This window comes from Ascaphus truei, chromosome 8 (assembly GCF_040206685.1).
Source record: "Ascaphus truei isolate aAscTru1 chromosome 8, aAscTru1.hap1, whole genome shotgun sequence".
Lineage (NCBI taxonomy): Eukaryota > Metazoa > Chordata > Amphibia > Anura > Ascaphidae > Ascaphus > Ascaphus truei.
Genome location: NC_134490.1, coordinates 53,976,494 through 53,989,642, shown reverse-complemented (window position 1 = coordinate 53,989,642; position 13,149 = coordinate 53,976,494). Strand labels below are relative to the sequence as shown.

Sequence of the window (13,149 nt, the reverse complement as noted above, 5' to 3'; positions counted from 1 at the left end):
AATTGTCTTGACTTTTTCTTTCTTATCATGAATCAAGTGTTTGGTGTGGGGAATCTTTAAAAAGTTGTTATTGTTTTAAACTAACTCAGCCATCATTACTTGTCTTATTGCAGTACTGTGCTGACATCAATCTCTTTGTTCTGTAAAGTAATTTTATAATTCTACTGCTACTGCCAACAATATTAATTTTAACTGAGCAGAGGAGATATTTTGTGCTCATAAATTGTTTTCAACCTTTTTGTGGTTAAAGAACCGTATTATTATATTGTGAAATCCTGCGGAACCCCGACCCTGTCTAACAGCGCGCCTGAGATCAGATGCATTGCAAGGAACCCCAACCCTCTCTAATAGCGTGTCTGAGATCAGATGCATTGTAAGGAACCCCAACCCTCTCTAATAGCGTGCCTGAGATCAGATGCATTGCAAGGAACCCCAACCCTCTCTAATAGCGCGTCTGAGATCAGATGCATTATAAAATCTTCTTTTTTTTAATCCAATTTCAAATTACCTGAAAATTGCAGGGAACCTTTTAGGAATGCAAAGGGAACCCCTGTTGAAAAACACTGTTCTCACTACTGCACAATATTGATGTCACACTGTTAATATACCGTGCTAACATAACCATGGAAATCACAGCAGTGTTTGAATTACCCACTACAATACTATGCAGTGGTGGCATCATACTACTCAATACAATGCACCTTTTAAACTAATGCATGGTGCTGACATCATAGTTCTCTCTGTACACCTGCCCGACTCTTGCGTTCTATTCAAGGATGTCTTGTGCCTGCACTTTTGTATTTAAATCTCTCTCTCACCTAAAACCTTTCTCCCTCCCTGCCCTGCGCCTCTGGAATGCCTTCCCCTCAATATCCGACTACAGTAGCTCTCTCTCTCTTCACCTTTAAGACCCATCTTAAAACACACCTCTTTAACAAAGCGTATGGGTAGCTCCATGGCTGATACTATAAATCTCAGATGCACTGACCGTGACCCCTTGCAGAGGCACTTACCGGAACACCCTCCTACTGTTTCTGTAAGGTCTCCCTACTTACCACTTAGATTGTGAGCTCTTCTGGACAGGGACTCCTTTTCCTAATGTTACTTTTATGAATGAAGTGCTTGTTCCCATTATGTGTTATTATTACATGTATTACTGCTGTGACACGCTGTGTACATAAAGATATACATACATACATGATGTTGACATCATCATTATAGTTCTTGCACTATTGTTTCACTCCCTCATACATGCTTACCAGAGACATCATCCGAGGGGCTTCTCTTTTGTGCTTGAATTGCTTCTCAAAATGCTTCTCCAACCTGGATAGATCCACCTGCGGCAGACAAGCAAAGACGGCAATTCATCGTAATGTCATGATACAGAATGGAAGAACCGGGTGTCATGACACAGAATGGAAGCACCGCAGTCTGACATTTAAAGAACTTGCAGCAGGGAACGTGAATACTACAGTATCTTACAATAAGCATCAACGGAGGGAATTTAAAGATAGCTTCTCATTTGCATTAATGACAAAGCTCCTTGTTGTAAACAGGCTCGGTAATGCCCTGTGACCAAACTGTAACAGCACCGGTATGCATAGCTCTGACACACACAGCCTATAAAGGTTAAGAGAACATTTTCTAAATATGTAAATAAATTTTGCAATCTGAGAAGACTTTCAAAGGCTTATAATTTAGTCTAACCGGAGGTGACACCTTTTTTATTTGGGCTAATATAATATATTTTTAAGCTTTTGAAAGCATTGCTCACTTTCTTAGTTGAAGCAGTACTGATATTATTACTGAGGTGCACAATCAATTAGCTGGATATGTGAGTGTTAAACTGACTGTGGGTTATTTACCAAAGTCTCCCAGCTGCAAAACAATTGTAACAGATTTATCCAAAAACTCCAATTGCTTCCAATGGGATTCCTTTGATGAATATGAGGCTGTTTTTTTGCACAGGTTTTACAGCAGTATTACTTTAGTAAATAGGCCCCTGTGTTTCCATTGCATTTGTTTTTAGCGGTCTCTCTTTAAATAAGTGTGGAATGAAACTGCCCTTTGTATAAAGCTTTCGTGCTGGGGGGAGCGCGATAACGAAGGCTAGCTAACACTTCCACTCCAGGGCTTTGATTAGAGGTAATGGACTCAATTCATTGATAATTTGCCAACGGTTCTTATCATAACAGCATGTCCGCCATTTACTGGCCACATCAGTGGCCAGCGCTGCTTAGTCGAACTTTCTGCAATCTACCACTGTTTTGAAAACAACTTCAAAGAAAATAAAGGCAAAAACATTGCCATGTGAAGAGAGAAGAGGGGTTCCAGTAGGGAAAACAATATGTTTCATGATAGACGTTTTAAGTGCCACAAAGGACCCTTCACCGGGCGTTTCTAAAAAAATAACAAAAACAACTATTCTGGCCACTGCATAAAGATCTTAAAATAGAGAATAATGATCCTCTAAATTGTAAGCTCTCACGAGCAGGGCCCTCATTACCTCTCTGTATCTGTGCATGTCTGTCCTCACTTGTATGTAATGGTTTATGTAATGTACACAACTCTGTACCCCCCCATTGTAACGCTCTGCGGAATATGTTGGCGCTTCACAAATAAACTACGATAATAATATTAATCTGTGTGTCACCAACCTGTAACTTTTTATAACATGCTGAATCAGTGTATGAATACATGGAGATATATGAACTGTGTGCATTCTTGGTTTGATATATTGGACACTCGAACCCAGAACCCTGGATGTTGGAACCATCCAAATCCCATTCTGTCTATGCTTCTCTTCTCCCATTCTGTCTATGCTTCTCCCATTCTGTCTATGCTTCTCCCATTCTGTCTATGCTTCTCCCATTCTGTCTATGCTTCTCCCATTCTGTCTATGCTTCTCCCATTCTGTCTATGCTTCTCCCATTCTGTCTATGCTTCTCCCATTCTGTCTATGCTGCTCCCATTCTGTCTATTCTGCTCCCATTCTGTCTATGCTTCTCCCATTCTGTCTATGCTGCTCCCATTCTGTCTATGCTTCTCCCATTCTGTCTATGCTGCTCCCATTCTGTCTATGCTGCTCCCATTCTGTCTATGCTGCTCCCATTCTGTCTATGCTGCTCCCATTCTGTCTATGCTGCTCCCATTCTGTCTATGCTGCTCCCATTCTGTCTATGCTGCTCCCATTCTGTCAATGCTGCTCCCATTCTGTCAATGCTGCTCCCATTCTGTCTATGCTGCTCCCATTCTGTCTATGCTGCTCCCATTCTGTCTACGCTTCTCCCTTTCTATCTACGCTTCTCCCATTCTGTCTACGCTTCTGCATGGCAGTCATCGGTATGCAAAGCCACGGCGCTCTGGCCCAGTGCCCTATCACACACGCATATCAGATTGCTCCCTCTGTCCCACTAAGAGAAGTTAATCCTATTCAACTTTGTCTTTATCCAACTAAAGAGTTTGAAGTGTCCACATCTAATGAGACTGTAATGTTCATTAGACAGTCTGTTTTCCACCCTTTTAAATGGATTAAGCACACATTTTCACATTTCCATTATGAAACGCTGCTTGCAGAAGGCAGAGATAAGTGGGAGGACTGGGAGGTACCAGATGTAAAAAGGAAATGAACTGCCTAAAAAGCAATATCATTGAGATGATATTAAGAGATGAAAATGTATACAGTACTTGGTAAAGTAGAGACAGAAGGAAGCAAAGTGTTGCATTACTACGGCCCAGATCCACGGAGGGGTGCCAAGTTGTAGCAAGTCTTTACTCCCATCCACATCCATTGGAGGAGAGGGGAACTAAAGCTCAAGAACCCCTTTGTGGATCTGGACCTTGGGGCTTTAAATGACAGTGACTTGTTTAAGGATTTAAATCTGGGTGATTGATGCCTTATTTATTAGAAATATACACATGTACGTAATGTACATACTGTATTTTTTTTTAATTAGTTTATGAACACGTTAGCCTGAAACTTGGGAGGAGGTAATTTCCACGAGTTCCTCCCTTCTTTGTAATGTCACGTTGTGCCGAGAAGGACTTTGTACAGGCGTCAGTGCCCACTCCTCACCACCCGCGTCTCTTGGTTGGTTCTCGGACTGAGTGGATGATGTAAAGGTGTAGGAAACGCCTAAGTAAAATGCACTGTCATTTTCACTTTCCCTGTTCAAAAAGAAAAAAGTCTCCCATTTCCCAAAAGAACCCAAAATGTCTACTCTAAGCTGAATATATGGGTTTTAGACTGGTTTTTGTTGCTTCCCTTTATAGGATGAATTAGTTGCTTTATGTACTCCATCTTATGCCCACGACTAGGTAGGATCAACGCTGCTCCCTGGCAGCAGGAGGGTTAATTACATCTGATGTGAAATTTCCAAAGCGCTGCTGGCATTTCCCTCCAGCCGCATGGAAAACCAGATGTTCCTCCATAATTATTTACTCCCATCGCCGCGGGATCCTTTGTTGCTACTTGAAAGTGATTTACTTACAGGAGCCCAGCTTCCCTGCCAGCTGCTTAGTGATGGTACCGATTGGCTAGGGTTGTCTCCCAGGGCTTGCTGGGCGAGTGCAGTTCCGGCTCTCGCGGGGATATAGGGCCCCGGGGACACAGCACGGGACAGTGCCATGCCTGCACCAGTCTTCTCTGCATGATCACTCATCCTGCTCCCTGCCCTGGCAAGAAAAAGGAGGAGACGTGTGAGTCAGCACAAGAGGTCTGGTCCCAGATCTTACAGAATAGACCCTCTACACAAGTATTGTACTCCCTTTAGGTATCACTAAGAACACTGCTTGTTCCACCTTGTATGAGGCATAGATATCATTTTGTTGTCAGTGTATTGCTTTTTGATTAGTTTGAACAAAATAAAATACTAGTGCTAAAGTGGTTAAATGTAAACTTGTTGTGCATTTGTGATGGAATCTCATTCATCCAAGATAAAAACCTATAAGTCTGAATTTTAGGGCAGTTTATCCTTCCATTTGTACAGGAATACACTAAAAAGTCAAAACACTCTCAAAACATGTTGTCAGATCCTCATTAGAAATCATTCAATACTTGTTTAACCTCACACACCACATTCCTATTACTTTTATAGGAGTGGAGGTATTTAAAAAGTGGTTATAAATCTCCAATGTTCATTATGCTGGAGCATAAAAATACAGCATTGAAACCCCGTAGGAAGAATGAAAAAAAAAATGTTAAATCTCTCTCTCCTGTCTTCTCTCTCTCCAAACACATGCATTTTAAATGTGGGTAAAGGGTTCTGCTGAACAGCAACCCCGTCTCTAAGGTAGGAAGATGAATTTGTGAACGGGGAATTGTCCCATACTACAGCCTCTCCTGTTCTAATAGGAGGAGCCAGGAACAATGCAGCTGAGAAGGATCTTCTCACCCAGTCAGTGTCTGCAGGGAGCCAGGCCCATGGCCTTGCTGTTCCCCTCCCTCTTTCCCCATCTGTGACACAGCGCCGGGTTATTGACACAGCGAGTAATAGATATATTGGATAATGATATGGTATGAAATACATAATAATATATCATTAGGAAAATACCAAGAACAGAAGCTGAGACTGCAGAGATAATATGGTGACAGGCTGGTTACAGTTTCACATACACACACCCTTGTGCTGTAACAACCTGTGTGCACGGACAATGAGACACACACAAAAAGAACCAGTGTATATACACATACACACACTTGTGCTGTAACAACCTGTGTGCATGGACAATGAGAGACACACAAATAGAACTAGTGTATACACACACACACTTGTGCTGTAACAACTTGTGTTCATGGACAATGAGAGACACACAAAAATAACTAGTGTATACACACACACACACACACACACTTGTGCTGTAACAACCAGTGTGCACGGACAATGAGATACAAAGAGACAGCGTATATAAGTACACAAATAAAGAAGACACCTAGAGTAACAGCCAGTGTTTATATACATACACACACAAAAAGGAAACTCACCTACAGACACACACAAATAACACACCTCTACAGTAACAACCAGTGTGTACACACACATGCCTACATTTACATACTCATACACATATACTGGACATACCCACAACAAGTAATGCACTCCTATACTGTAGCTGCTATGTATATGGGCTAAAGGAGTAGGTTAGTGGTAAGAACACTGAAACAGAACACATACATACACATACACGAGAAACGTACATCCCCAGCCAGTGAATAAAACATGCGCACATTTTTGGGGGACGTTCGCAGGGGCGTGAAACCTTGCCTTGAAATAGTTTCTTTCAACATAAACCTTTGTTTCATTATCAAATGTCATCGAAAATATTGTGAAAATCCAGCAACATAGTTAAAAAATGCGCAGGAATTTTTATTTTTAACGAATGTTGTAAACAAATCTGCAACATTAGGGCCCAAATGTAATTGCTTAATAAGATTTGAGTTTGCCAAGATTTGGCCAATGTTTTATCCCATTTTAGTTAACCCTTTTGCAGCCAGATGGGCCTGTAATACATTGTAATACAAAGCAATGCATTGCAGAACCATCTAGCACAAGGGTGGCCAACTCCAGTCCTCAAGGGTAACCAACAGGTCATGTTTTAAGGAAAACCCTGCTTCAGCACAGGTGGCTCAATCAGTAACTCAGTCACTGAAGCAGGGATATCCTGAAAACCTGACCTGTTGGTGGCCCCTGAGGACTGGAGTTGGCCAGACCCATATCTAGGAGGAAAGGGGTTAATACACTTTCAAAAGGGAACAATATGTAATGCATTCAGATATGAGGCCTGGATACTATTTATTGCTATGTATTACCTGCAGTACATGAGCAATGCTGTATACAAATAATCACTGTGGTATTGAAGTGTCGTGTCGCATCATCAACCCATCTAAAATCAAACCTAAAGTGAAAGAGTTGGGGGTCTGTTTCCAGTTCTGATACCAGTCACCTACCCACTTGTCATATTCCCACTTAAGGAGGCACCAGAACACCTGATCTGGGTGGAAGAAGCCTGGGAAACATGGCATTAAGGCAGCTGACAGTACATTTAATCTGCACCTGTTCTAATCCCAATGCTGCCACCACATTTGTGACAAGCTACCTAATTCTCAACAGAGTTGTCAACTCAATTAATACTTGTAGCTGACGGGCTGTGAGGCTCCTCATATCCCTCAACCAGTCAAGCCTGAGCATGTTGGCTATTACCTGGCATGCCTGACAGAAATGAAAACTGAATGCTAGGTAATTTAATTAACTCTTTCTCTCCCAGAAGGCACATGCAAGTGTCAACTCACTGAATATATGTTAACATCTGTTCTGGGAAGTTTGTAAATCTGCTGACAGCTCAGATCTGCTCAGCAGCTTGTAAAGGGCAGGGAAACCCATTCTGAACAATTACCCTGTATCCAATATACTACCTTGGTTAGTCTCTGTGACATCCCATTATTCGCAGTATTATCTTCCCTGTGGCATCGCAGGTCACGTTAGCATAATAATTCAAATAATAATGAAAAGAGGAGATGTAATCGATGGAGCATTTGTGATGCAACCTGCTATTGACATGACCCTTGTGCATTCTAAATGATCTTATCATTGAGGTACCGTAATATATGGTATTTAAATAGAGCCTTAAATTCCCAACCCTTAGCAATACTATGGAGCACATTTCTGTTGCTGTGGTCTGGTCGCCTTAGCCCTGTCGTAATTAATATTATCCAATTAATGAGGGAGTACAGGAATAAGGCCGTGCGCATAGTGCCCGTGACGGCGCCGCCACCCAAAAACAAATACATTGCCGTCGCTGCGCGCGCTTATAGTAAGCGCGACGGCGGCAATGCGACGGAGCGACGGCGCGTCGCGGACTTTGGAAGCCGGGAATATTTGATTTTTAAGGGCTGTCGCCTCATGTGACAGCCCCTGAAAAAATCAAATGCCCGGAAGCCCACGCCGCCGCCACAAAGCGAAATATAACTTTCGCTAGCGGTGATGGGTGACTTCACCCGTCCCGTCGCCGGTCGCGGGCACTGTACGCGCCGCCTTAGAAGTGATTTGCCCAAGATGGCAATTGAACCTATACACTTATTTATTTGGGACCTACACCTTCATCCCCACCCTCAAATATTCTTAATTTAGCTACTAAAAACGTAAATGGAATAATCTCACTCAAAAATGTTGATATGAGACAGACATTAGTTAACATGAAATTAAATAAAAAACATGTTGGCCACAATTAGAATACAGGGCTTCTTAGCAGTGAAGGATCACCAGAAACATGCAAGCAGCGATATCATTAAGTGGACCCCCCTTTTCACTCATCTTGCTCTGTATTTTTAGTCCTTGTTTGCATGTATTTCCTGCTTTGCCTTTTATTTCCTAACGGTACTGTCTGACCATAAGAAATTCACCATCTTAACATGCAACGCATTCTTTTCAATCTGGTCTACACCCATCAATAGGTTAAAAAGCCCCAGTACTTACAGCTTGGCTGCCATAGTAAACCTGTGAGCATGGGGTCTGCAGATTTTAATGTGGGTGCAGTGCTTGGGGAGGTCGGTCACCTGGGTTCCTCCAACCTTGTGAGGGCAGAGAAAGGTCTGAAACACAGAAAAAAAGAAAGAAAGAAAGAAAGAAAGAAAGAAATACATTTTAATCCTTCAGGTTTACAGACCAATTTCATATTTTTCGGAAATGCATTTTGGGACATATTTACTAAGCGGTGCTATTGCATAAGACACCTTTTGGCACCAAAATGCACCTTTAGAAAACACCAGCATTTATATTTTGGGTAACTACAGAACATGTATCTCCTCTCTATCACATCCCCAGCTCCAGCGTGCAACGTGAATACAGAGTCAGCATTTTAGTCTTGGAGGAAGGGAACAGTTTTTGGTTTTGCAGCTGCTCTTGCATTGACTTAAACAACATTAAACGTCTTCACTGACATTGTGTTATGTGAGCTTTTCAGGAACCACATTCCTGCTTCATAAGATTGCTGGTCCCATATGAAGAAGGGACTTTGGTATCTTTGAACGTCCATGAAGAATGTTCACGTCGGTCTAATAAGGAGAAGGGTTCTCTAGGCCTACGGTTTTTTTCTTGTCCTTTTCATTGGACTGGTATGAAAGAAGCTGGGACATGTGCTAAAACCTGCTATAGAAATCAAAGGATGCTCATTATAGTAAAACTCATTAAAAATTACATTGAGTTGAATTTTAAAAAAAATATAAAAATGTAAGTATTATCTAATACTACAGAGCCGATTTATTTAAAAACACAAATGTAGAATGTTGCATGGATTGCCCCTTTAAATGCACTGCATCAACAAAGCTATTTACGTACTGAAGAGTGATAGCAACAATGTCCAAATTCCTAACTGTTTAACGCATCAATAAAGTAGATGGCTGCAATGCATTGCATGCCTTTGTGTAACTGTTCAAGTTCAGCACCAGAGCTTTGCAGCTCTGTCTCCTTGAAACAGTGGCGTTCTTATCTTACAATTAGAGATGTGCAAACGTTTTCGCATGAGGTGGCGAGCCATGCAAAATTGGCCCTTTTTTTAGTCGCGAATAAAGTCACGGCTTAATCAGGGTTTGCAGACGATCTGCTGACGACTCCTCGTGGGTTAAGTCCATGTGCACTGCAATTTCATTAAATATGATAATTTGTACAATTCTCTAAAATCGCTAGATTGGCTTGATGCGCAGACTATAAATAGGGCACACACCATGTTTCATTCACTGTCTGCTGATCTCTCGCTCAAAGCTTACTAATTTGGCGTCATTATTAACCCTGTGTTGCCGGGCAAAATATTTAGTAGGGAATCGAATGTAGGGGGTAAAAATGCTTACAATTAAATGAAAGCATTTTAGACACTTTCACACATCTCTACTTATAATCCAGCTCTGAATATAGTTATGCTGCAATGGGACAGGTACTACTGGTCTCTCTAACATCGAATGTTTAGCAATAATGTGGCAATGCAAGAGATATCTGCAGCTCTCCAGCATAAACCATTCTCTTGCATTTAAGAAGCGGAGCTGTGATGATTCGCTTTTGCAGTAAGACGTTGGCTATATAAAGTCACTACAGAGAGCACCGTTGTCCTGTTCTGCGCTGGATCAATGTTTTTCACTTTGCTACCTCTCATCTCCTGGGAAATCAAAGGCAACATGATACTACTTGTCTGTCTCATCAGAGATATGATGGGGCACAGGACTAGTGAATCCCGGGCTCCGTAAGTGAATGTAATAGGCGCTGATCTCACACAACAAATACAGGTCACAAAATAATAATGTGATTAGGCATGTCATTCCAGGCACCTGTGACAGTGATATGTGCAAAATACAAGTATAGGAGAGGCAGCGGGTCTCTGTGTCTGTGCATGGACATGTCTGTGGCTTGGTGGGTGTCATGAATAGGGGGGCTCCGTTTATTGTTCTCCATTGGTGTTTATCATGTATTTTGGATATTACTCCACAACACATTGGAAATGAATACCACACTTTGGTCTGGAAGGGAAAGTATGTCTTTTTTGCAGATGACACAAAGATCTGAAACGGGGTTGACACTCCAGCAAGAGTACACATAATGATTAATGCTGTAGGTAGATTGGTGGAAGGGTCAAGAGTGTGGCAACTAGAATTGAGTGCCTACAATTACAAAGGCAGAATACAGAATGAATGGCACTATAATGTCAGCTACTATAGACCACTAACATTGAAGGATTTGACTATGTATTTTGTCACATTGGATGTAGAATTGGGTGTTTTTGTCTTTTGTTGTATACATTTGTCTTTTGCTACAAAAATATATACAGTATGATGTTGTGGGTTCTGGGGTTAGAGCTTGCCGGGATTGTGTGTTTATTAATTTACATTTTCAACTGGTATCAGTTGTTTGGAGGTTAGTAGCCCCTCCTCCCAGGGTTTAAGCTCGCCCGGCCCCACTTTTTAAGTATCAGGTTTTTCCGTGTACCTGTGCAGGACAGGTCCACTGAGGTCATTCTCCCTCCACTGCAGAGGTAAATGAGAATTTTCACTGGTAGTGTTAGGACCTGCATACTGGTCATGCCGTGAGGTGGCTGCAGGCTTATAACGCTTTGGCCAAAGGGTTTAACTAAATGACCCATACTCATGAGAATACTAACATTGAAGTGTTTGACTATGTATTTTGTCACATTGGATGTAGCATTGGGTATTTTTGACTCTAGACCAAAGGGACTTGGGAGTGATCAATTCAGTTGACTTGAAAGTAGGCGAGCAGTGTCACACAGTGATGGGGAATGTCAGCAGGATGTTAGGTTGTATCAGGAGAGGTATTGATGCAAGGTTATAGATCATTGGCAAGACCCAGTGGCGTAGCTAGACATGTGCGGGCCCCTGGGCAAACATTTTTTCAGAGCCCCATTATAAGTGAACGTATTCCGTAAATTAAGGAGAAAAATTTGCCTCGATTTAAATTGGAGGATATCTCTACTCATCATCTGTCCTCGGCTCTCTCCCCCTCCTCATCATCCCTCCTCATCTCCCATAAGCTCTCTCCCCCTCCTCCATGCCTACCGGTGGGACAGGGTAGTGATAGAGGCAGGCGGGGGGGAAATGATGGTACACGGCAGCGGCCGCGGGCCGCCAGAGTGAAGTAGAGGAGCAGTCGGCAGAGGAGTTAGGAGTTGCACAGAGGCAGAGTAGGACGGCCGGGGAGGAGCGCGCTGTAGCAGCATAGACACAGGAAGTAAGAAAGACTTCCGGGTCAGACAGCTGGGGCGCGCTCCGGCCCGGCTGTCCTGTTCTGCCTCCATGCTACGCCTAACACCTCTGCCGGCTGCTCCTCTACTTCACTCTGGCAGCCCGCGGCCGCCGCCGTGTACCATCATCTCCACCCCACCTGCCACTATTTGGGGGAGAAGAGAGAGATGGTCAGCAGGGCCGCCGACAGGGGGGGAGAACGGCCCCCTAGAACCTGGGCTGCAGCAACGCCCCTGGTAAGACCTCACCTAGGGTTACGGTGTTCAGTTCTAGAGACCATATCTCCTGAAGAACATAAAAAAATAGAGATTGTGCAAAGAAGGGCTACTAAAATGGTGTATGATCTACAGCATAAGACGAAAGGACCTTAACATGTACAGTTTGGAGGAGAGAAGGGGGGAGATTGAAACCGTCAAATACATAAAAGGTTTTCATCAAAGTACAGGAGGGTAGCATATTTCAGAGAAAAAGAAGTGCTAGAACTAGAGGCTCTGAAGCTGAAGGGTGGCAGGGTAAAGGTAAATGAGGTGGTACATCACAGAAAAGGGCGGTGGATGTGGGATAGACCCCCAGAAGTAGTAAGGGCTAATGCGCTAAGGGAATTAAAAAATGCTTGGGATAGACATAAGACTAAATTGTAAATATGACATAAAACCAAGGATCAGACAGGATTTTACAGTAGATAGGAAAATGGACGGGCTCGGTGGATCTTATCTGCAGTCAAATTCTATGTTTCTATGGGCAATTCAACTTCTGAGTGCCTTATTGCAAGAAAAATCAGGTGGAAAACCACAGTAAGGTAATGGTGCATAAACCCGTGACAAAAAATCCTCCACTTTCAATACGACAGCAAAAAAAACAGTAAAGGAACCAGCCACGTCGAACACAGATTCCTACATCTCAATCCTTCAAAATGCCATCCAGCATTTAATAGGAAAATATCGAGAATCTTCAGCTCCCTCCCTATTTACAAGCAAAGAAGGGTGGGGAGCCATGTTGGTCCTGTCTTCCATGTAGTAACAAAGGAGGGAGAGGGAGTATGGTACTTTTTATTGGACCAACAAGTAGTGGATATGTTACAAACTCTCAAACCTCTCAGGTTAGGGGTAGGACCAGATGAAGGACCCTGAGAGGTTAGAAAGTCTGTAACATCAACTACTTGTTGGTCCAATAAAAACTATCATATCACCTCTCCCTATTTACGGGATTCCGCTTCAGCATTTAGGCAGCTCTGGCCTGTGGAAAGGTCCACAAACCCAACCTTTAATGACAGGATGCCACAGTGTGGAAGGACCCCAAATAATTGTGGCTACAGTATGTGTAGCGTTCCTTCTTGGTAGAGGGAAGGGGTTTAATTTATTCATTTTCAGCCAAATTCAAATGTAAACCCACCGAGTTCCTGTATCAGGCCC

The 13,149-nt window shown here is 42.7% G+C and overlaps 1 protein-coding gene across 6 annotated transcripts in view; it reads right to left on the bottom strand.

Annotated features, from left to right (window-relative positions):
• The window catches only part of LOC142501730 (uncharacterized), a 74,406-nt gene that overhangs the window by 12,720 nt on the left and 48,537 nt on the right, over positions 1-13,149 (bottom strand). For all 6 annotated transcript variants that reach the window (XM_075612019.1, XM_075612022.1, XM_075612020.1 and 3 more), the window contains 3 exons: positions 8,472-8,587; positions 4,491-4,674; positions 1,260-1,337 (listed from right to left, as the gene is read on the bottom strand). In XM_075612019.1, coding sequence (XP_075468134.1) covers positions 1,260-1,337; positions 4,491-4,674; positions 8,472-8,587 — 378 coding nt within the window. The remainder of the gene's footprint in view (positions 1-1,259; positions 1,338-4,490; positions 4,675-8,471; positions 8,588-13,149) is intronic.